Genomic DNA, 23,465 nt, shown 5'->3' with positions numbered 1-23,465 from the left:
GGTGGTGGATAGGCTTCATGACCACTAGCCTTTGAAAGACCTGAATGGGTAGCTTTTTCAGTGTAATAGAGTTTGATGTCTGTGAAAGGCAAGTTGTATTATTTACAATTTGTCTTTTTATTCATAAATTGCACTTTAATTCACTTATCAGCTTCTCAGTTTTGTGATCCTAGCAGAAAATGAGGGTAATGGGAGAATGTTAAAATACCTTCACAGTTTATATAGTCCTCTCATATACATCAGATTTACAGGATTCAGATTTTGCAAAATAGCAAAGATCTTGGCTTCATATGGTTTAAACCTGCCTTGGTCCAATCCAGAAGCAGTAGTATGTGTATGTGCAGCGGATGTGAAGAAGTGGATGTTTATGTGCAACCTCCTGATTTTAGAAGTAAGCTGTCTTTAAATGCCAGATGCAGGGGAGGACACCAGGATGCAGATCTCTTGCTGTCTTGTGTTCTCCCTGAGGCACCTGGTGGGCCACTGGGAGATACAGGAAGCTGGACTAAATGGGCCTTTAACTTGATCCAATGGGGCTCTTCTTATGTTCTTAGTCTCTATTCTGCTGTAAACAAATTGTCATGTCTAATGACTCAGTAGGTTCATATGAACAAGCTCTCTATTGCTTGCTAGAGTGCAGGTTTACATGTCTCTTTTGACACTGGCTATATTAACTGTATTTTTCTAAACTCATAATGTTCATTTGAGCAACCTAGACAACTCTTGTATATACAATATATATGTTATGTTACTTAGGAGAGCTATTGTACCCCTACAATAGTTGGGTCATCTGTATTACCTTTATCGAAGTGGCAAGGAGGATTTTACCACATCAATATGTGTTAGGATATTAATCGGTATAGAATGAAACTGGAGTGTTTTCATCTTAATACTGTATTCAGGAGGACACCTCCTGTGCAGGGTGTGGGAGGACACCTTGAAAAACACCTTTCTTTTGACCATTTTTTGAACTCCTTTGCAAACGGGTACAAAGGTGTTGTCCATGGCGCAGTGTTCCCACAACCTAATCCAACTGCATATCATGAACTGTTCACAACAGGATGGGGATATGCATTCAGATACACATCACTTTATAAGTGTTTCTGTGTGAATAGAAACCATTCACATTCTGAATGTTTTTGGTGCAAGAATTGGCACAAGACTGAAAAATTACCAAGTGGTTGGCTAAAAGAAAATGTCAAGATGTGTCCTGGGTGAAGGCAGGCTTCATGAAGCTGTTCCTTTTAAATTATTCCGCATAAAAACCAGTTCATGCACACTGAGGCTGTCACCTTTTCCAGGCCATTTTCCTCTGATACATTCACCAGTTGCTTTAGCTCATGTAAGTTTGTCTCCTAACATAAAAAAGACCAGGTTTCTCTCAGATTATTTTCATATTGCCTCTTCTTGCTGTCAAGGTGACAGTTTCTCTCTTAGGCTTGCCTTCAAAGACCTGCTCTCTGCTGATCCTAACAGAAAATGAAAATGAAAAGCGAAAGTGGGTTGGAATCCTGGAGGGACTGCAATCTATTCTGCACAAAAACAAACTCAGAAACCAAGTTGTACACATTCCACAAGAAGCCTATGACAGCACCCTGCCTCTCATTAAAACCAGCTTAGCTGCTGCTATTATAGGTATGTAGACCTTTTGAATGTGTGTGCTGTCAGAGTTGCAAGTGGAACTGTTGCACTGCCTGTACCACCACCCTTTATATGTATTCCTCATCTGTATCTCTGCCTAGAGAAGCTTAGTACTGTGAAATTCACTAATTGATTTTTAAAAGCTAATTATGATTAAGTCTGCTTGCATTAGGCATCTGCAATGCTTGAATGAATTTTCTTATTTTTCTACCCATTGCTTTGTGGCTTAAGGGAAAACTATAGCTAACTGATACACTAACAGAATCTTAAAATATAATTATAAACAGTTTCCCTGCCGGCCTTCTCATTTGGGAAGATTGTTTATATTCGTATTTATATCTTGCTGCATGGGCAGAGGTCCTTGGGGCAGCTAACAAAATTATCACAATCGCATCACATAAAAGCAGTTTAAAATAACAATAAATAAAATATTTGGACCAGCTGAAAACTACAGAGGGAATAAGCTACAGCAGTATAAATTACTGACCTAGTTAAACAGTCCCCCTAATCCTCTGAACACTTGCTGAAATTGAAGCATCTTTACTGGTTTCTGTAAGGTGAGAAAGCTCACTGTAAGAATACCTTTCTTAAGAAGGGAGTTCAAGAGGGAGGGTGCTGCTGTTACCTTCATATCTCTGAAATAGGAGGAACATGGGCATAGCCTCCTCCAAAAGACATCAGGGAAGCTTATAGAGGAGACAGAACTCCTTTAAGCTAATTGCTTAAGGCTTTAAAGATTATAACCATTATTTTGAGTTGCATCTGGAAGTGAATTGGAAGTCAGTGTTAGTAGAGATCATATGCTTCCTCCAGCTTGCACTATAGTTGAACCATTCCTCTCCACAAAAACAGTTGAAACTAGCCAACATAGTAATATTAAAAACAGAATCTTGTTGCACCTTAAAAAATGCAGCATTCTTATTGTAACATGAGCTTTTGTGGACTATGGTTCACTTATGTTGAAATAAATGTGTTAATGAAGCTCGAAGACTCTTGATTGCTTTTGCTGCAACAAACTAACATGGCTACAGTTCTGAAAATAGTCATATTAAATAGCCCTTTTTATCTTCCTTACTACCATTAGATCGGGATAGAATAGCAATTGGTTCTGAAGAAGGTCTCTATGTCATAGAGGTGACTCGTGATGGTAAGTGAAATTTTTGCTATACAGGTCCAACCTTGTTATACACGGATTTTTTATACATGGATTTGACTCAACAGGAATGGCCACTGCAAATGAGAAGGAATGTGCTGATCCCTGGAGAAGGGGAAAAATTCACTCCTTTAAAATCAGTTTAAAAAACTAAACAGTCCTTTAACAATAGCCTCCTTAATGAGAGGGGGGGGGGCAGCGGGCTGACAATCCCTCAATCCTTCTCTCTCCAGGCTACCCCTCCCTTCCCCCTGAGCAGGTGAAAGGTGATCACTTTGCATTGGTGAAGGGAGGGACTGAGTGAAGAACCTTTGTAAGCTCTTGAAGGACGACTGATTGGTGGATTATCTTCTTAATGACTCTTATCTTACATCACAAAGGTCAGCAAGGCTGTTTTTAAATCACCAGAGCAAAGAAACTTTGTTTTTAAAATTGATTTTTATAGTGCATTTTTTACCATCCACATGAGTGCTTGGAACGGAACCCACGTGAATAATGAGGCTCAACTTGTATTTAGCAGTTGATGAACTTCATGCATTAGAGTCCTGTTCTTAAAGTAGATAATACAGCCGTCCTTCACATACTTCACTTCTTGATTTGGCCAGAGCTGGACCACTCTCTAGCATACTGTTCAGTGGGTCGCCTACCATTCAGCAACCATCTTATTGGGCATTGAGGTTCTCAAAGCTCTTGCTTAATTGAAAGCTGGTGCTTTCAATCCTCAGTTGGTATTGAAAATCCAAGAGTTCATGGAGGCAAATCTGTTTATCTTGAGTCTTCCCATATGAGGGATAGTGGCAATCCCTGCAAATTGTGCAAAATCAAAACCAGTACTGCATGTACACCAGCAGTGCTCGTTTCTGAAGACAAAGGGCCTGAACAACAGTGGTTCATAATCTCTGGTAACCTGTTCATCTCTCTACAACAAAGTGATATATAGGGGATTGCTTTTGTTGATGGCCTAGAAACTTCTGATGTTCCAGAATTTAGCAGTTCCTCTTTTGTATGGTAATAGCTTCAGAATTCAACTATTCTATATGAATCTTCAGTAGTCTTGTTCTGATCAAAATCCAGGTTATTGGTTTTAACCTTCTAAAAGATTGGCTTAGATCTAGGTCAGGAGCATCAAACATCACCACTATGAAATAAATACAGCTTCTGAGAATCCCATCAGTATGGGCAGTGACACACAGAGGAGCTATTTGCTAGCCCTTTGTGCAGTCTACATTCTTGGGCAACTGAGTAATTGGAATCAGGTATAATTTATCTGTGTTATAGGAATGATTTTTTTCCTTGCCTGTCTGTCTAGAATTCGGTGGTTTTCAGACAAAATATCTTTCCTCTTTTACTCTTTTGCTTTTTGTGCTGACAGTGAAAAATCCGTGTGGCTTGTCAACCAGCTGTCAAAAAACTGACTATAGGAAATGAATAACAGGTTTATAGACTAAAAACAGATGCCAGAACCTATATTTTTCTCATTAAAGACTTCTTCATGTACACAATATGACTACGTTCTGCAAGTCAAAATGAGTCTTCATTTGAGCACATGTACTATTATTTCTAAGCATGTAATTATGAAAGCACCTTAAATTCTCAGGTAGAGGAAGGAGGCATTCCTCAGTAGTGGGATGACCTCGCATCACCAGGGAGCATGATCTGTCAGTCAGGTCAGGTCGTCTCTGTCACTCAGGGCCTTCGGAACCCAGACCAGCCCTTCCACACTGGCATAATGGTTGTTAGTCAGGGAGCTCCCTCTATTCTGAGATTAAAAATTAGTTTAAGGGAGTTTTATAGTTTTAGGCTACTTTCTGTTTATAGAAAGGTGTCTTTCCCCTCCTTCTACCTTTTAGTTAAGGCAGGCCCTTCATAGGATGGGAGGGGGAACAACTTTTGGCTCCCTCAGGGAGACTGCTGAGGTGGTTGGGGGTTTTCAACATGGCTGGGTGTGATGGGGCTGTGGGCCTTGATTTGCCCACCGCCACTGGCAGCAGAGGCGGTGGCAGCACAGGTTTCCCCCAAATATTACCTAATCCTCTATTTAGATTATATCAGTAGTTCCCAAACTGGTGGATTGCAACTCACCAGCCAGGGAAGCACTTGTTGCTGCCCCTTTAAGGAGCAGGGAGGTGCTGGAAACAGCAGCACTATCACAGGATCACACTGCTACTGGGAACAGGAGGGGTTTTTTTTATTCACCAGCTTCCAGTGCTGGAGTCCTGGGGGTTCTGGGAGATCCTGGGAGCCCTCTGCACAGTTCCCTGTGCCTCCAAATATGTTAAAAAATAGGGGGGAAAGGCACTTTTCATCACAAAACTGCAAGTACCCATTTTTTTCTATTTTTAACATGTTTTGAGTTGCAGGGAGCTCTGTGGAGGGCTCCCTGGAACCCCCAGGACTCCAGCACTGAAGGCCGGTGAGTAAAAAAATCCCCCTCCTATCCCTGGCAGCAGTGTGATCCTGAAGATCGCATTGCTGCCCTAGCCCCTTCCCCGGATACACTTATAGTGCTCCCAATTCCCTTGTAGGCATCTGGGATGCACTGATCTATATTATGTTTTCAAGGAACTAGTGAGTGACACAGTATAAATTGCATGGCACTTTTGGGGTTTTTTTTAACCAAAGTCGAATAAACAAAATATAAACGTGTATTGTAGTGATTGGAAGCCTCTGGGTTTCATGAAATGATATTAATCCAGGGTCCTGTATACTTCTAAATATACTATCTGCACTTCAAATCCAAAATGGCTTAGCATTGGGTTGGGACAAAAAAGATTCTAATATCTGTGGTATGAAATGCTGTATTTCTGCTGTTGCATATGATTACATTAAGTAATTACTATGTCATGAGGTATTTGTGCTACTGTCACATCTAAATTTGTATAAATTCATTTTGATTATGTGGTTGGGGAATGAGTGAATTGTGTAGAAAATGCTCCCTTTGTTCTCTGCACAGTGTAAGTAACACAAAATAAAAAAGAATTTAGCTCATTCAATGCAGAGGTGGTTATTATGTGTTAACTGTTAATAGAGCAAGTTGTTTGAGTAGGCTGAATGTTGCAGAATATTTATCTGAGAAAAGTATCACTGAGACATCAGACTGGAACATGTGAGGTGGAAGCTCCAGTACTCTTAGGAAATCCATGATCTGTGGTTGTGTCTTAAATCTCTTAGGCATTGATCCATTTGAAACCTTAAATTTGAGATCTTAAATCTCTTAGGCATTGATCCATGTGTATGCGCAACCTCCTGATTTTAGAAATGGGTTATGTCAGAATGCCAGATGCAAGGGAGGGAACCAGGGTGAGGTCTCTTGTTATCTGGTGTGCTCCCTGGGGCATTTGGTGGGCCGCTGTGAGATACAGGAAGCTGGACTAGATGGGCCTATGGCCTGATCCAGTGGGGCTGTTCTTATGTTCTTATGTTCTTAAACTAGGTACAGTACCCCCACACAAAAAATTCCTTTAAAGTTCACTAGAACTGTTTTTTCTCTTCCCACCCCCATCTACCTGTAATGACTACTAGCACCCCTTATGCCAGTGTAAGAAGCACTAGGAATGCAAGGATTGGATGTGGATATTCAGGGCTTACACAAACCTTCTCTTCCACCACCCCTGGTCCAGTACAGGCAACTCCTGTACATACTTATAACCAAGGATTGAATTAGTCTTCCTTTTCTGTAAAATTAAGTACTTTCCCTGGTATAAAAATCAGTAAATAATACATCTGCACACAGTACTATGTTTTGCATTTCTCCGATTCTTTTCATCGTTTTGAAAGTGGGGGAGTGTTCAATTGTTTGCATTACTGGGAATAATTTCAAGATGGTTCAGACTATTCAGAACTAAATTACTGCATTCAGCTTTCATAAGATTCAATTGCATTCACATTATGTCTGCTTAATATTAATGCTCAATATTAATATTTCATGTGTTGTAATTGCAGAATATTTCATTGTAATAAAGTGCAGTGTAATCCTAAACTTTTTAGAATCCACTTTTGATTTTTTTATCTAAACTATGTGTAGAACTGTGTGTTCTTCCGTATGTGTCCTCAGAGTCGAAGAATTTAGCATTGTCTAATGCTGCAGCAGCTTCACCTGTTTTCACCCTTTCCATGTCTGTCTTCCTGTATTTTTTGTTCATTAATAATGAAAATGCTTTCCTTTGTGAAGTAGGAGTTATTAATGTGATGGTATCTCTAATAGCCCTGGTGAATAATGTACAGCTAGTATACTTGCCTTTCCTTGGAGATAAAAAGAAAAGGATGACTTTATTTGATCAAGCAAGGCAGTTCTTATGTTTAAACAAAAGTGTAAATTCACAATAAATTATTAGTAATAGTTCATATATGGTTAGTTCAGTAGTTCACATAAAGTGTTCAAAGGTATGTGTTCCTGCTTTGGAAATTTACATTGAACCATAGAAATTTGGGGGTGTGGGTGCATATGTATATATTTTTTTAAAACTCTGCTAGGTTCCCTACTCTATAGTGAGTTATGTTGCTGTATAGATGTACATTTTTAAGAAGGGCTGAGACAGGGAGCCTCTAATAATATCAGACCTCAGGTACAGCTTTGACTGTTTCTATTAGTATGCAAGTACTACTTAAGATGTATGTGTATTTACTAACACTTAATGTGACGCAGCCTGTCCACACAACTGCCACTTACAAAATGGACTTATTGCTCTTACAGTAATCGTTCGCGCTGCTGACTGCAAGAAGGTCTACCAGATTGAGCTTGCCCCCAAAGAGAAAGTCGTCATTCTCATCTGTGGTCGTAATCATCATGTTCACTTGTATCCATGGTCCTCCCTGGATGGCTCTGAAGGCAGCTTTGATGTTAAGCTTCCAGAAACTAAAGGCTGCCAGTTCATAACAACTGGGACACTGAAGAAGAGCACTTCAACAAGTTTGTTTGTAGCGGTAAAACGGCAGGTCCTCTGCTATGAGATTCACAGGACTAAACCTTTCCATAAAAAGTTCAGTGAAATCCAGGCTCCTGGCAACATACAGTGGATGGTGGTATTCAAAGACAGGCTCTGTGTTGGCTATCCATCTGGTTTCTCTTTATTGAACATCCAGGGGGATGGACAGTCTATAAACCTGGTAAATTCCAATGACCCTTCGCTTGCATTCCTCTCACAACAATCTTTTGATGCCCTTTGTGCTGTGGAGCTCAGCAATGAGGAATACCTGCTTTGCTTCAGCCATTTGGGAGTGTACGTCGATGCGCAAGGTCGAAGGTCACGCATGCAGGAATTAATGTGGCCTGCAACGCCTACTGCCTGTAGTATGTATATGTTTTTCTGTTGCTGTATCTATGTTGCAGCTTTATCTGGAAATAATCAGCGAATCACTTTGTGTCTTAATTACAGTTTATATGTGACTTTATCAACAGAATTTAATATTTTGTGAGATACATATAGACAAATTCATGTAGGATAGATCTCTTGGTAGCTATTATAGCTACATAGAGCCCCAAGATTCAGAGCAGTATACCACTGAATATCAGTTTCTTGGGGAGCTATTGCCTTCATGCCCTGTTTTCTTTAGCATCTGGCCGCTGTGAGAAACTGGACTGGATGACCCTTGATCTAAGCAGACTTTTTCTTACATTCTTAGGAGCTGCTGGATCTTAATCACATTAAATGAAGGTTTGTTTTACCTCATTTTGTTAGGTAAACCCTTCATGTGCCTTTAAGAGGTATGTGCCCTCAAAATGCAAGGTATCATATATCTGACTGAGCTTCCCAGATATAAGTCAGCTAGCACGTTCAGCGTATTGTTGGTCACGCATCTTGGTTTTGTTGCAAAGCCAACAAAAAAAAGGAGACATAATTGTACAGTGTTCTCATCCATTCTTTAAAGAGCTAGAGCAAAAGCTTTACTGCCAAAGTGGAGGTTATGGGAGAATAGATGGTTGCCTTTTCGGTTCTGAGTACTAGCAACCAGGGTTTGGTTGTATATGCTGCCTCTTGGTTAGTTAATGCTAATCATGAGATTTAGAGATTCCCTGGTAACTCTGCATTTTTAGAAAAACCTGCCTTGTATTTTGATAACAAATGCTTTAATTCAAGTCTCTTCAAAATCACTTTCCAAGGAAGCTGAGGGAATCGGGGTGTAGCACAACCTTCTTCCTGATCTTTGCAAGTGTGTATCTGCAAAAGCTAGAAAGCAGAATATTAACCCACAGCATGAACTACATGAAGTTGTGGTCCACAACCTGTTGCACCAACTGTTAGTGCTAGAGCTTTAAAGGGACAGTTTGATCTTGTTTTGAAAGCTTTTGCTAACTCTGACTCTCTGTAAGCCTTTGAAGCATGCTTAGTCCTGTCTGGGCTTGTCCTATACTCTTTCTTGCTATTTGCTTGAGCCTAGGCATAAGGGCCAGAGTGATCATTTCTGACCAGATAGTCTCTTTGTCCCCTAGCATTATTTTATTAATTATTATTAACAGTATTTATATACCACTTTTCAACTAAAGTTCACAAAGCGGTTTACAGAGAAAACTCAAATAACTAAATGGCTCCCTGTCCCCAAAAGGACTCACAATCTAAAAAGATGCAAATGAATACCAGCAGACAGCCACTAGAACAGACACTGCTGGGGTGAGGTGGGCCAGTTACTCTCCCCCTGCTAAAAAAGGAGCACCCACTTGAAAAAGTGCCTCTTACCCAATTAGCAGGGGTTATCTAATTACCCAATTATCTGATGGTTCCTCCCTGATGTAACAAATTTAGTGTCAGTATTTGGATTTCTTTTATCAGCCTGCTCTTCTCAAAGTGACTTTTACCAGGTGGCTGAAGATTTCACTCCCACACTTATGGTGAAGGCTACTAGTTTAGGTAACTTTGTAAAGAGAGTGAGCAAATTTTGTCAGTGGGTTAAAGTTGCAATTTTGGTGGTCGGGCTCCTGTACTTTAAAGAAGTTGCATGACAGGCAGAAAAGTAACACTGAGATGCAGCAACAGGAGACACTTCTGTGTACAATCAGCTATTTAAAGATGGCACATGGAAGCTTCATGTTCAGAGGCAGAAACCAGGTGCTGATGACGAATTGAGGAAGTCTGCTGTCATCAGACTGGTCCACCTTCATAGCCCCTTCAGTGGTACCAGAAGGCAACCTAGCAATATTTTAAAGTAAATTAAATTTACTTTAATATTTTAAAGTAAATTATCATAATTCTGAACTAGGTGACTCTTAATCTGATCAACAAAGCTCTTTTTTTAAAAGGGCACACCAGATTTTTGAAGCTCGAGGAAAGTGGCCATTGCATTCTAGAACCCTTCAGGTGTCTTGAGGGATCCTATCATGTGCTGGGGGAAACATACTGCCTACATACTTCCCTAAACCACTTCCTGGAGGAATTTTGTAGGCAACATCTTGGGACCTTGATACCTTGATACCTTTGGTTTTGTAAACTGTAGATTCTGTAGCTTACATCCCTTTTAGGAGTTGAATGTTTCTACTTCTCCCCCCCACCCTTTTTTCTTTCCTAATTTACTCAGACTTGCCATTTTCTGTCTTGTTACAATGCAAGTGAAAAACATTTTTCTGAGGTGTTTCCATCCTCTAATCGGAACTATATAAATCTGAAGTTTTTTTACTCATACAAAAGTTGAGTACTTTGTAAAAAAAAAAAAAAAAAGGTAGTGCTGAAAATTTGTAGCATAGCTTGCTTCCTATATATAAGGTGTTTCTTAAATCTCTTCCCCACTGCATGTGCCCAACTGGTGTCACTATTCAAAAGTTACAGATATTCAAAAGTTGTAGAAAAGCCTCTACAAGCAAGTTGTGGAAGCACTAACTTCTGTAGCCTTGCAACTTGCTGTTTTTATTAACTGTTTTGGAAACTTAAAATCGTCCTATCATCAGGCTTCAAAATTGCACTTTGAATGCATAGATGGGGGACGGTGTGTGTGCTCAGGCCTGGGAAAGCTAGGTTTCAATCCCACAAGCTTTCAAGACAGCATTAGACAAGTTTACTGCTCAACCTCCATTTTCTGTTTGTAAAATGGGAATGTCAATAGGTTGATGTTGAAGATGGTTGGAAAGGACTCTGGAATTCGAAGCACTTATGTGTGAATGATCTCACTGAATTCAGCAACAAAGTGTTGTTGTTTTTGTAAGTGACCTATCAGACTTAAATCTGTGGCCTAGTTTCTCATGTGACTTGGAAACTTTGAATTGTACTACTTCAGGCTTCAGATAAGGGGATCATGTGAAAAAAATACTTTCCTATGCCACAAGTACCCTTGCAGAGAAAGCTAGTTGTCAGAGAGAAGGGTTCAAGCTTGATATGCGGCATGTAAGAACCTCTTTTTTCACCTCTAAAGAATGAGTGTTCCATCATTTGAGCACCATCTTGCAATCTGCAATGCTCAGGTGCAGGCTTCCACCTCAGGTAAGAACTAAGCTTCAGAGATAGCTTTTAGGTATTCAAAACCTCAAGAAACGATAGTAGTAGTAATTGTGGTGTTCAACCTTTTCTGAAATGTATTATGAGCAGCTATGACAAACGTTTTATTCTCTCTCTCTAGGTTGCAATTCATTCTATTTAACAGTCTACAGTGAATATGGTGTTGATGTCTTTGATGTGAACACTATGGAATGGGTTCAGACCATTGACTTAAGAAGGGTAGGTAGCTCACCTTTTACTGTAAGATAAACTGGCAGGCAACAGGTTGCTATGAATTGTGTTACGGATGAATTAAGTTTTCTTTGCATAATGGCTAATGCTTGAGCTGTAAATTTGAACTTCCACAGTTTGCATCTCATCTGCCATGACTCCTCACTAGGTAGCCTTGGGCAGGTTGCTCCCTTTCAGCCTCAGTTCCCCAGCTGAAATATGATGATAATAAGACTTACATTACAGGGTTGTCCTTGTCATAAGAATATTATCAGGGATAATACACGTGAAGCATTTTGCAGACTCTAAAGTACTGTGGTGATGATTATGATGATTGTTCTTACAGATAAGACCCCTAAATGTGACAGGCACACTGAATCTCCTTAGCTGTGAACCTTCTCGACTAATCTATTTCAAGAACAAGTTTTCAGGTAAGCCTTTTGGGAGAAGGGATGATTAATGGTGTAATGAGGAGTGGTAGTTAAAAAGCAGTTGAATTCTATTGTGTCAGTTTGTTGAATGCCAGTTTGGAACAAGTGGAGAGGAAGAAGCAGCTACACAGAATTAGTAGTAGTGGGTTGACCAGCTAAAGCTTTAGTAGATTAACTGGGAGAATGCCAGTTTTAATCATTGGAATTAAAGTCACCTTTGTTTTGAGTGTTTAAGGCTATTTTGGTCCTGGCATAATACTTAGTAGGGAATGAAAAGGAAACCATTGATGAAGGCCTTTCCTTGTATAAAATGAATAGTAGCATTTACTCATTAAATGTATGTTGCTTTCTATTTACTTCTGTATTCCAAATAAGCACATAGAGTGTGATTTTAATAATAGTTCATTCTTTAATCAGTTGCTAGCAGCCCAATCCCAACCTGCACTGGAACAGGCAGGCCACGGTGGCCTGTGCTGTATCCAGCACAGGTTAGGAAGTGGCGGGAGGTCACTTCAGAGTAAGGAGTATTCTTCCCACTCCCCCACGTCGAGCCCCAGCCACCCCTATGGGGCTACTTGAATATGTGCCAGCTTTTTAACTGGCGCAGATCTGAACAGCCTGTGTAAGGCTGTTTTGGCCAGGGACAGAGGCTAGGATGTGGCCTGCACTTCCACAGACAATCCCATCCCCAGTCCATATCCTCTTCTGTCCTACCCCTGCCCAAAAATGCTCCCACTCCACCCCCAGAGCATCCTCCTGCCAACCTCTTCCACTCCCTACACCAGTTTGCCCTGATTGGCTCATACTTTCCATATCCAGATAGCACAGGGTTTGAATCTGGCCCTTCCAGATTGGCACAGGCCTCTGCACTTGCCGAGCTCACTCCCGAGTCACACAATACATTTGTGACTCTCAGGAGCTAGCATGGGGGTCTGTACCAACTCAGCATGCCGTCTGGATTGTCCTGTAAAAGGGAGATTACTAGTTGGTTCTCCCTACTTTTTGCCATACAGCAGTCCATCCTCTGGGGTTGCTTTTCCTTTCTGTCCATTAGGATGCTGACTCTTTCAAAGAACCATTTGGCCAGGGGCTGGTCAAGGAGGTTCCTCCCACTTCCCATCCACCCCTTTTCTCATTCCTCCATAGCATACAGATGCATGTTCCTAGTGTGGTCTGAGGAACCAGTTCTCACTAGTTAAATAAAATATTATTGGAATCTGTAGAATCTTCATTTAAACTAACAATTGTGTGCTTGTCTGCTCAGAAATAAACTTCATTGAATTTAATGGCACTTCCTACCAGATACATTGTAACCTGAGATGTAGGAAGTAAAACAAGTAGAAATTGTAACAGAAGGTGAGGTTTTGGGGACTGGCTTAAGACTGAGAAATCACCTTATACAGGTCATAAAGCAGTAAGGCATTGCAAATTCTTAGATCCTGTGTATATATAATGAGCATAAATAAAACACTAAAAACTTTTCCTGCAGGAGTCTAATATCAGTAGATTTTGTGCAGGCCCACCAGTGGATTATGTCTAGTTTGTGTAAATGCATTTTATGTATTTTTATAGCAGGAGCTGCCCTCAGTGTGCCAGAAACATCTGACAACAGCAAGAAGCAAATGCTTCGCACAAGAAGCAAAAGACGATTTGTCTTTAAAGTCCCTGAGGAAGAGCGATTACAGCAAAGACGGTGAGTCTTTAATCTCTCCCCTTGTCTGTTGGTAGAAACTGAGAATCTTCTTATGCAAAGTAATCATTTATGCCCTTGTTGATGTAGAGAGATGCTCCGAGATCCTGAACTCAGATCCAAAATGATTTCTAACCCAACTAATTTCAACCATGTGGCTCATATGGGACCAGGAGATGGAATGCAAGTGCTCATGGATCTTCCACTGGTAAAACATTTTGTTCCTGGGAAAGGGTTACATGAGCATAAGCTTAGCTGCATCCTAAAGATTTTTAGGGAACAAGCTGGCAGAGGGCTTTACAGTTTGGACAGTTTGGTTCATCTTCTATGGGGCACGTCTGATCTGTAATCATACTTAAGAGGAGACACTGGGTCTGTTCGGATATTTCTCCTCTTCTCTTCCTTCTTAGACAGGAACGACTCCAGAGAGAGATCAAAAGTGGACCTAGGACATACTCTACCAACTCCCTTCTCCATGGGGTAAATAGAATGAGGAAATCCTATGTTTGTTTGAACCTAGGATTTTCTCTGACTCTAGGAAATTAAACCCTTTCCTTGATCTCCTCGGACAACAAAGAATTTCCATGTTCCAATACACATGAGTTATTTGTTCATTCAGTTCTCCTTGCTGTTAGGAGAGCAAGGATAAAAGCGTCCAGCCCCAGTTCTAGTCTTAGCAGGGTGGGAGAGAGGAACTGATGTCCGGACAGGCCCTCTAACAGCTGTCTGTAAAGAACACCACCGTGTGCACAGGAAACTGAAAGTCACCCACCATCACTGCCAGGAGTGCAATCGTATTTTCTAAATAACTGTTCTCTCCTCCTTCCTTTCTCTTGTTTGTCTTGTCTAAAATAACAGAATGAATTTCCTTCCCCTTCATCTTCCCGACACTCTGCTCTGATATCACCTCCAACAGGCTTTGAGCACGTCTATCACATGAGCCCTATCTCTGCTGAAATCTTTCTCCAGAGTGACCATTCCTCCTCACTGCTTTCCTCCTCTTCCTGTCCCTCCTCTGCTTCTGTAGCAAGGGTAGGAGCAGCACTTTAGGCACTGAAGTGGATAATGATGGTGTGCATTAGGCCTCTCTGCCAGTTTATAAAGCAAGTGTGTATGTGTGTTGGGGGGAGGGGTCTGCAGGGAATTGCTAACCCCTCTGTGTAAGCTTGTTGGGGGGAGGGGTCTGCAGGGAAGTGCTAACCCCTCTGTGTAAGCTTGTGCATGCTGCCCTGAATTCTGTGCTCAAGACAGCGGGTTGTCAGCTGAAAAGTCTAAAACATGTCTTCTCTAGTAACCTCTTGTCCTAGCTGAGGTAGGGATTATGTATCATTCCAGTAGCAGGAGACAAAGGGAAAACACTTCAGAGATAATGCCCTGACTTTTTAAAAAAATAATAAAACTGTCAGCATTTATTGTCACACTTGCCAAATAGAACATTGCTGAGAAGCATACTGTTTTCTGATTTTTGTAATCGAGAAAACCTAGAGGCGTGATCTCCAGTAAAACTCCACTGCTGGTATTAAACATATCCAGGTGTGATGATAAACCAGTAAATGGGTGAATATCCAAAATTAACATGAGCTTTTCAAGTCCAAAAGAAGAAAGAATGCTTGTATCTCCAGCTATTTATTAGCCTGTAGAAGAAACTATAACTCAAAAGAGGCTGTGTATGGTGTTCTGTTCAGATGTGTTTGCTGGCTACTTCAGTTCTCCATCCTGCTGTTGGTGGGAACTTAGGCTGATTGCTCAGCTTCTTTTATTATTTTCTGGAGAGGAGTGAGTGAGTATATCCCTTTGCTGATTCTTTGGAAGATATTACTTGGTGTTGTGTGGCTCATCAGTTGAGCAAATCATAGTGCCATACAATAGCACTGAATGCTGTATTTGTTTAGAAGTGTTTATTTTTAAAATTCCATTAGAAGTTTCACAAAAAAGAAACTTCTGTTGCAAATGTCTTGTCTAATTATCTGTGGCTACCTTTCTGCTGCAGAGTGTCTTACCCTCACAAGATGAGAAGGCTTGTCCTCCCACAACCAACATTTCACGCCAGGCTCCGCAGAGAAACAAAAGCTACATTTCGTGGCCCTCTTCAAGTAAGGATGGAAACATCTATTTTTAAGCTGTGCTGGAAACTTCTTACAGTGCAATTTTCAAAACATCTTTCTCTTGCAGCTGGCGGTGACCTGGGAGCAACCATGCCCTTGCGAAGTATGTCTGATCCAGACCAGGAGTTTGACAAAGAGGTGAGATATGTCAGTACACACCCTTTGTTCTCCAATAACCATGTGCAGGCTGTGACTGTAACATAGGAAGACCTTCTTATGAATGTCACAGCTGTTTGGTTGCATGTGCACATCTCTGCATATCTAAGAGGATATCTGAGGCTTTCCTCCCCTCTAGCAGCCTTGATTTTAGAAGTTTTCGTGTTTTCATTACTACATAAAGCCCTGACTCACAGAAAGCGGATGCTTGCAATACATCGGAGTTTAGAATTTTTGAAGTTGAGCATGAAAAAAATTGATACATTTTTGTGGAATACGGATGCCCTGTGTTCCTTTTCCTAGTTTCCTTGCAAATGAGTTGGTCTGCAACCTTGCTTAAAACAATAACATAATTGGAGTATTTCTCATAGCAAACTATTTTTGAAACTCTGAAATCTGTTCCTTATCTTCAATCTTGAAGCTGCCGCAGCTGAGTTGTGACGTATACAGTCAAAACAAGATGATGGCTCTCATGACTGAAGTCTCTGTGACTGAAATTGAGAATGAACTGGGTTCCTTAATGGGCAGATTAACACATGCTTTTCTTTCATCTTGCCATGATTTTTCTAGTTGTATCATTCAGCATGAATAGAGTAATCAGTGGGTGACTCAAGCACTGCATGTGACCGATGGTAGAGAGGGCTTTTTTGTAGTTTTCTGCCTTTAACTCTGCCTCTCCCTCCATCTCCCTTTCATTGTCCTTTGTCAGTAATGGTGCTTACAAGGCTGGTTTAAGAGTTCATTGGGGATGAAGCAACAATCTGAGACTAAGATACGGCTTTAGCATTAGTGTGAATGCTGGTTTTATTGTTTTGTAGTATTATTATTTATTGTGTGCTCATAGGTATGAGCCAGCTCAGCTTGGATTAATTGGGATGATGATGTCTTTAAATAGAAAGGACCTGAGAACTGGAGTGGGAGAAAGGGGTTTGTGTGGGGGACTTGCCTATTAAAGATTGCAGTTGAGTGCTTGCATGTGTTAAAAGTATCTTTTCAACTTCCTACATGTCCTCTGACCCATATGACTTTCCTAGTGAAATAGTGCGACCATAGAGCCGCGATTTTCAACCTTTTTCATCTCACGGCATGCTGACCAGGTGCTGAAATTATCAAGGCACACCATCAGTTTTTAAAGGATATATTTTATCATTTAAATAATGATTATTAAGATATAGAAAGAACAAAATGCATTAGCACAAGCTTACAAAGAATAACACACCTGATTCAAACAGCTGACTGAAGAATGTCACTGGTTCTGCCAACCCTCAAACTCCCCCAGTGGCCATACGAAGAAATGGACCCTTCCCCCAAACTCCTGTGGCACACTTGCAAACCATTTGAACATAAGAAGAGCACAGTGGTTGAAAATCGCTGTCCTAGAAAGTCGCATTGGATATGGTCTTTTGATAAATATCCAATATCTGTTGGGCTTTGGACCATCACAGATTTTTTTGTCGCATAGCCATTTGCATAGTGGGTCAGAAGCTCTACTTATATTGGATCTCCTCATTAAAAGCTGTCTGTAGCTATACCTCCTAATGACTATAAAAATAATAGAAACACCATTGTGAGACTTTGCCCACAGTAAGCTGAACAAATAAATAGCTTAGTCTCAGCTTTTGCCTTGAGTATTATCCAGTGTATCAAGTTTTAGGTGGCATCTTCTGTTTATGCATACATACATTTTGCACGTTCAGATTTTTAACTAAGAGTTTTGCACACAAGAATATAATAAACACAAGTGAAATAGAAACCTTCAGGATGTTTTTCTTAGTTTGTTGCCTTATCACAGTTCTCCCTTGGCTTATCTTGTCTAAATAATTGCATTATAGACAAATGTGCTGTTTACACCCACAGGAAAATCTTGTGAACCGTATCTCTCAGTGATAATCGCCTTTTAATCTATTGGCTAAATATAAATTCTGCCTCCCATAATTAAATAGGCTGCCATAGTAGCAGCTCCGCTGTAAAGCCATGCATTGTGAAGAGTTAACTGGAGTCCAGACGACTGGGAAATTGTTCAAGCAGCCAGCTAAGAGAAAAGGAGAGGTTGCATGCAGAACATCAGCAATCAGTAGGATGGGTGGACATTATTGACTGAAAAGGTTGTACAGCAAATATTACATTTCTAGCCATTCTGCTGACATTTGTCAGTTTCTCTTATGCTGCCAGGGCCTTGCATGAATAATTACTGAAGAATTCATCAGTTATTTAATAGATTGCTTTTGCCTTTCCATCAGGCTTGAGTTCCAAACTAGAAATGATGTAGAGTTGTGTGCTCCTTTCCTCTAAGTGGGTTTTGCATTTTTGCTTTCTAACAAAAAGTGGCCTCTGAGTTTGCAGTTAGGCGCAGGAAGAATGAATGGTAAGGAGTGGATGGTTTTTAATACATTCCGTCACTTCCCTGCCACATTGCTTTTCCACTGCTGGGGGAAAAGGTATGCCTTGTTTTCTTCTGCTTGCAGAAAAGCAGCTGTGGGGCAGTTTTGAGTAAATAATGGCAGAAAGGAGTTAAAATTAGCCCTTAAGAGCATAAGACCATAAGAAGAGCCCTGCTGGATCAGGCCAAGGGCCCATCTAGTCCAGCTTCCTGTATTTCACAGTGACCTGTCAAATGCCCCAGGGAGCACACAAGACAACAGACACAACCTGCAGTGCCCTCCCCTGCATCTGGCAATCAGAGACAGCCTGCCTCTAAAACCAAGAGCTTGCACATACCTACCATGACTTGTAACCCGTAATGAACTTTTCCTCCAGTAATTTGTCTAATCCCCTCTTAAAGGCATTCAGGCAAGAAGCATCCAGGCAAGATGCTTTGTCCCATCAAGGAGAAAGAATTACAGTTTCTGTCTAACGTTGGAATCAAGACGCTTAAGATTGTGCTGCTAGTCTGATTTTTTGAGCGCAATCGTAGAAATGACTTCAGCTGGCACAAGTCCAGCCTCCATGGTGGCCTCCCCATGGAGTCTTGTGTCAGTCTGGCTGGGCTAATGCAAGAGGAAAAGATAGGCGGGGGGGAGGTGTTCCTGGATGGGGGGGAGGGAGGGTGGTGAGCAGCACCAGGGGCAGGTGGGTGGGGAGTGGGAGGTGGGGCTGGGATGTGGCAGTTACGCCGGATCCCAATATCCGTTCCCAGGGAGAATGGAGCGACTTCAAGCTGCTCTGCTCTCCTCGGACTTGCGCCACCTCAAGAGGTGGCACAAGTCCGAGGAGACCCATAGGAACCGGCAGCCCTTACCCAGGGGTAAGGGGAAAAGTTTCCACGGGCCTCTAACTAAGCCGCTTATGGCCACTATCCTGCGCTGGATACAGCGCAAGCCTCTTGGTTTGCCTGTTCCAACGCAGGATAGGATTACACCCTTCATCTATTTATGCCCACATACCCTATTTATTTAAATGATTTATATCCTTCCTTTCCCTCCAGATAAATGGAGTTTTTAAATATTTGACTATGTGCAATAGTAATTGCTAGAAAAAGGTGCCCCCCCCTTTTGGGGGGAGGTCCCAGGGTATGTTTCCTTGCAGGATATGAAATCCTTCCCTGAATGATATGTATGGGCTTGTGGATTCTGAAGTTTCTCAGATTATTGCTATTTATGTAATGTTGCCCATCGCTGTATTGCACTAGCGTGTTTGCATCCCTATCCCCAAAAGTTTACTGCCTGAATTTTGCAGGGAGGGGACATAACACAGAGGCAAGGGTTGTCGGGAGAATAATCTGTGAATACAGTTACCATACATAGGTCTAGGTTTCTTAGGCAGTTGAGATTTATTTGTATACCCTGTATACAAATTTGTATTATTTGAATGCCCTGACCATCACCATATGATCCCAGAGCAGCTCACAATATTATAAAAGACAATACAGCCACATAAAAACTAACAGAGAGCACATCCACTCACAAGAAGCTGCAGTTTTCAGGGAGAGTCATAGTTCAAAAGTCTGCTAAAACAAGTGAGAGTTTAGCAGCTTTTTGAAAGTGCAATAGGGCTTTTTGCATCTCTCATGCTAAAGCATTTCAAGCCCTGAGGACCCCTGCAGAAGCGGCCTGTTCCTACACACACACCAGTCATATCTCCATAGGTGATGGCATGTGGAGCAAACCCAACTATCTTAATGGGTGGGTAGTTTCATATGGCAGCAGACGGTCCTTGAGGTACCATGGGCCTAAGCTGTATAGGGCTTTAAAGGTAAGAACGGGCAACAGATTAAGGGGTTAATCTGCCAGAGGATTTTCAGAAAAGATGGACTTTGAGGAGGGATTTGAACAGGGGAAAGAAGTGTGCCAGGAACCTTCATTTTAATGGACTAATGGGGGAAGGGATGTCTGTTAATCCAAATGTATTTATATTGATGTACATCTGTATGTGCAAAAGACATATGATTAGTTTTTAATGAAGCAGGCTGTGTCTATTAAATTGAGGGTTCACTGGACTACAGAAGTGTTCTTTTTGCTTGATACTCTCTCACAGTAACAGCAAGGGGGAGTTATCATGTTTTCAGAACTAGGCAGTTTACTACAATATGTCTTTAAAATCTTGCTTAGGGTGGTTTGTACATCATGATGAGAAGTTTCTCCTTCCTTCAGTTTATGTGTCCTCTGCCCTACCACAGAGAATCTTGCCTGAGAAACGGGACAGGTTTTGTCTCCAGCAGAACCAAGAGCAGTACTAAATTTCTGGCATTGCAGAATAATTTGTCATTGATGCTCAGATGAGTGGACCCACAACACAATTATGTGCATATCTGCTCAGAAGTAAATTCCATTGTGGTCAATGGGGCTTACGCCCAGGAAAATGTGCATAGGATTTCAACCTCATTCAGGGAGGAATCTGGGCATAGGTACCAGTTATCACATGCAAAGTGCTGCGTATTGTAGCTGACAGTGTATGTGCTCGAGGCTTGCTCCTGCACCTATCATGTGGACATGCTGCTCACAGGGAATATATGTGAACGTTCTTTTATGTGTTTCAAGCATCTGAATTTTGCTCTGGCCTTGCTGTCACTTTCTGTTGCAGGGCTCCCTACTGCTGTTCACCCTGTACACCCTTGAAAAAAATAAATAAATGAAACCTAGTTCATTATCAAACTAAAATTTACATGCGATGGCAATAGGCAAGTCTGCCCCAAACACATCTAAAGCAGAATAGGCCAAATTTTAACACACCAAAAGGACATGCGAATGGGTAATGCTGGATTCTTTTCCATACCTGCCATCTTTCTCTCCTCAGCCACTTTTCTTTATGCTGAGCTTTGCATTTATAAAAATAGACTGGTTGTCCTTTTTTGGAAGACCTTGGGAATGGATGAGACCTGGCTTCAGGCATAAGAAAAATTGAGAGTTTTGCACGTGATCTGAATGCAAGTGTTGAAGCAGCAGCTTGAACTGTCACCTAAGAAGAACAGCCCCACTGGATCAGGCCATAGGCCCATCTAGTCCAGCTTCCTGTATCTCACAGCGGCCCACCAAATGCCCCAGGGAGCACACCAGATAACAAGAGACCTCATCCTGGTGCCCTCCCCTGCATCTGGCATTCTGACATAACCCATTTCTAAAATCAGGAGGTTGCACATACACATCATGGCTTGTACCCCATAATGGATTTTTCCTCCATAAACTTGTCCAGTCCCCTTTTAAAGGCGTCCAGGCTAGACGCCATCACCACACCCTGTGGCAAGGAGTTCCACAGACCAACCACACGCTGAGTAAAGAAATATTTTCTTTTGTCTGTTCTAACTCTCCCAACACTCAATTTTAGTGGATGTCCCCTGGTTCTGGTATTATGTGAGAGTGTAAAGAGCATCTCCCTATCCACTCTGTCCATCCCCTGCATAATTTTGTATGTCTCAATCATGTCCCCCCTCAAGCGTCTCTTTTCTAGGCTGAAGAGGCCCAAACGCCGTAGCCTTTCCTCATAAGGAAGGTGCCCCAGCCCCGTAATCATCTTAGTCGCTCTCTTTTGCACCTTTTCCATTTCCACTATGTCTTTTTTGAGATGCGGCGACCAGAACTGGACACAATACTCCAGGTGTGGCCTTACCATAGATTTGTACAACGGCATTATAATATTAGCCGTTTTGTTCTCAATACCCTCCTAATGATCCCAAGCATAGAATTGGCCTTCCTCACTGCCACCGCACATTGGGTCGACACTTTCATCTAGCTGTCCACCACCACCCCAAGATCTCTCTCCTGATCTGTCACAGACAGCTCAGAACCCATCAGCCTATATCTAAAGTTTTGATTTTTTGCCCCAATGTGCATGACTTTACACTTACTGACATTGAAGCGCATCTGCCATTTTGCTGCCCATTCTGCCAGTCTGGAGAGATCCTTCTGGAGCTCCTCACAATCACTTCTGGTCTTCACCACTCGGAAAAGTTTGGTGTCGTCTGCAAACTTTGCAATCTCACTGCTCAACCCTGTCTCCAGATCATTTATGAAGAGGTTGAAAAGCACCGGTCCCAGGACAGATCCTTGGGGCACACCGCTTTTCACCTCTCTCCATTGTGAAAATTGCCCATTGACACCCACTCTCTGCTTCCTGGCCTCCAACCAGTTCTCAATCCATGAGAGGACCTGTCCTCTAATTCCCTGACTGTGGAGTTTTTTCAGTAGCCTTTGGTGAGGGACCATGTTGAACACCTTCTGAAAGTCCAGATATATAATGTCCATGGGTTCTCCCGCATCCACATGCCTGTTGACCTTTTCAAATAATTCTATAAGGTTTGTGAGGCAAGACTTACCCTTACAGAAGCCATGCTGATTCTCCCTCAGCAAGGCCTGTTCGTCTGTGTTTTGAGATCCTATCTTTGATGAGGCATTCCACCATCTTACCCAGTATAGGCAGCAACTGTTACCCTACATGTGCCTGATTTTGTCTGATCTCAGAAGCTAAGCAGTGTCAGGCCTGGTTAGTACTTGGATGGGAGACCGCTTGGGAATACTGGTCGCTGTAGGCTTATACCATAGTCTTTCGAGACTGAAGGTTGCCAACTAACCCAGTATAGATGTTAGGCTGACCGGCCTATAGTTTCCCGGGTCCCCCCTCTTTCCCTTTTTAAAGATAGGCGTGACATTTGCTATCCTCCAATCTTCTGGCACCGTGGCCATTTTGAGGGACAAGTTGCACATCTTAGTCAAGATACACCTGGTGTATGATACAACATGAGCTAGGTGTCACTGTGTCGTAAAATATATTCTAGCAATGTGTCTGGAGTCAGTGTGATGGCGAAGACTGAACTGTGAATCAGGACTTCCTCTGTTCAAAATTCACCTCTGCTACAGGGACTCGAGGGGCAAGCTGCTCTCTCTGCCTCTATTCCCCCAGTTGCAACTGGGGATAATTTTGCTTACCATACAGGGTAATTGTAGGGATTGCAAAAAGACAATATGCAGCACTATGGAAATGCTTTTTACCTTCCAAGCTGGACTCACTTCAGTGTCTAAGTCACTGTAGGTAAAAAGCACATTGGAGGACAGACAGCTGAGGTAAGAGAGGTGGGCAGTGTAAGGATTCAGTGCCACTGCCCACACACCTTTTTGATGCTTTAAATAGCACCTCCTGCTTTAGAATAATTTGGAACAGATCAGTGCTTGAAGACACAGGTCTGCTATCTGCATATACTTTGTTTGTGCCCAGGGCACATTTTTCTAC

The 23,465-nt window shown here is 41.8% G+C and overlaps 1 protein-coding gene across 5 annotated transcripts in view; it reads left to right on the top strand.

Annotated features, from left to right (window-relative positions):
- The window catches only part of CDC42BPB (CDC42 binding protein kinase beta), a 132,868-nt gene that overhangs the window by 107,337 nt on the left and 2,066 nt on the right, over positions 1 to 23,465 (top strand). For 2 of the 5 annotated variants that reach the window (XM_066629280.1, XM_066629264.1), the window contains 9 exons: positions 1,419 to 1,635; positions 2,726 to 2,788; positions 7,488 to 8,084; positions 11,336 to 11,433; positions 11,771 to 11,855; positions 13,431 to 13,548; positions 13,636 to 13,753; positions 15,536 to 15,638; positions 15,718 to 15,788. In XM_066629280.1, the coding sequence (XP_066485377.1) occupies positions 1,419 to 1,635; positions 2,726 to 2,788; positions 7,488 to 8,084; positions 11,336 to 11,433; positions 11,771 to 11,855; positions 13,431 to 13,548; positions 13,636 to 13,753; positions 15,536 to 15,638; positions 15,718 to 15,788 (1,470 nt within the window). Of the gene's footprint in view, positions 1 to 1,418; positions 1,636 to 2,725; positions 2,789 to 7,487; positions 8,085 to 11,335; positions 11,434 to 11,770; positions 11,856 to 13,427; positions 13,549 to 13,635; positions 13,754 to 14,403; positions 14,578 to 15,535; positions 15,639 to 15,717; positions 15,789 to 23,465 lie in introns of all 5 variants that reach the window. The other 3 variants (XM_066629272.1, XM_066629257.1, XM_066629287.1) reach the window with 2 other exon arrangements.

Source organism: Tiliqua scincoides, chromosome 1 (assembly GCF_035046505.1).
Source record: "Tiliqua scincoides isolate rTilSci1 chromosome 1, rTilSci1.hap2, whole genome shotgun sequence".
Taxonomy (NCBI): Eukaryota; Metazoa; Chordata; class Lepidosauria; order Squamata; family Scincidae; genus Tiliqua; species Tiliqua scincoides.
The sequence above is the reverse complement of the archived record's forward strand: the minus strand, read 5'-3'. Positions and strand labels throughout refer to the sequence as shown.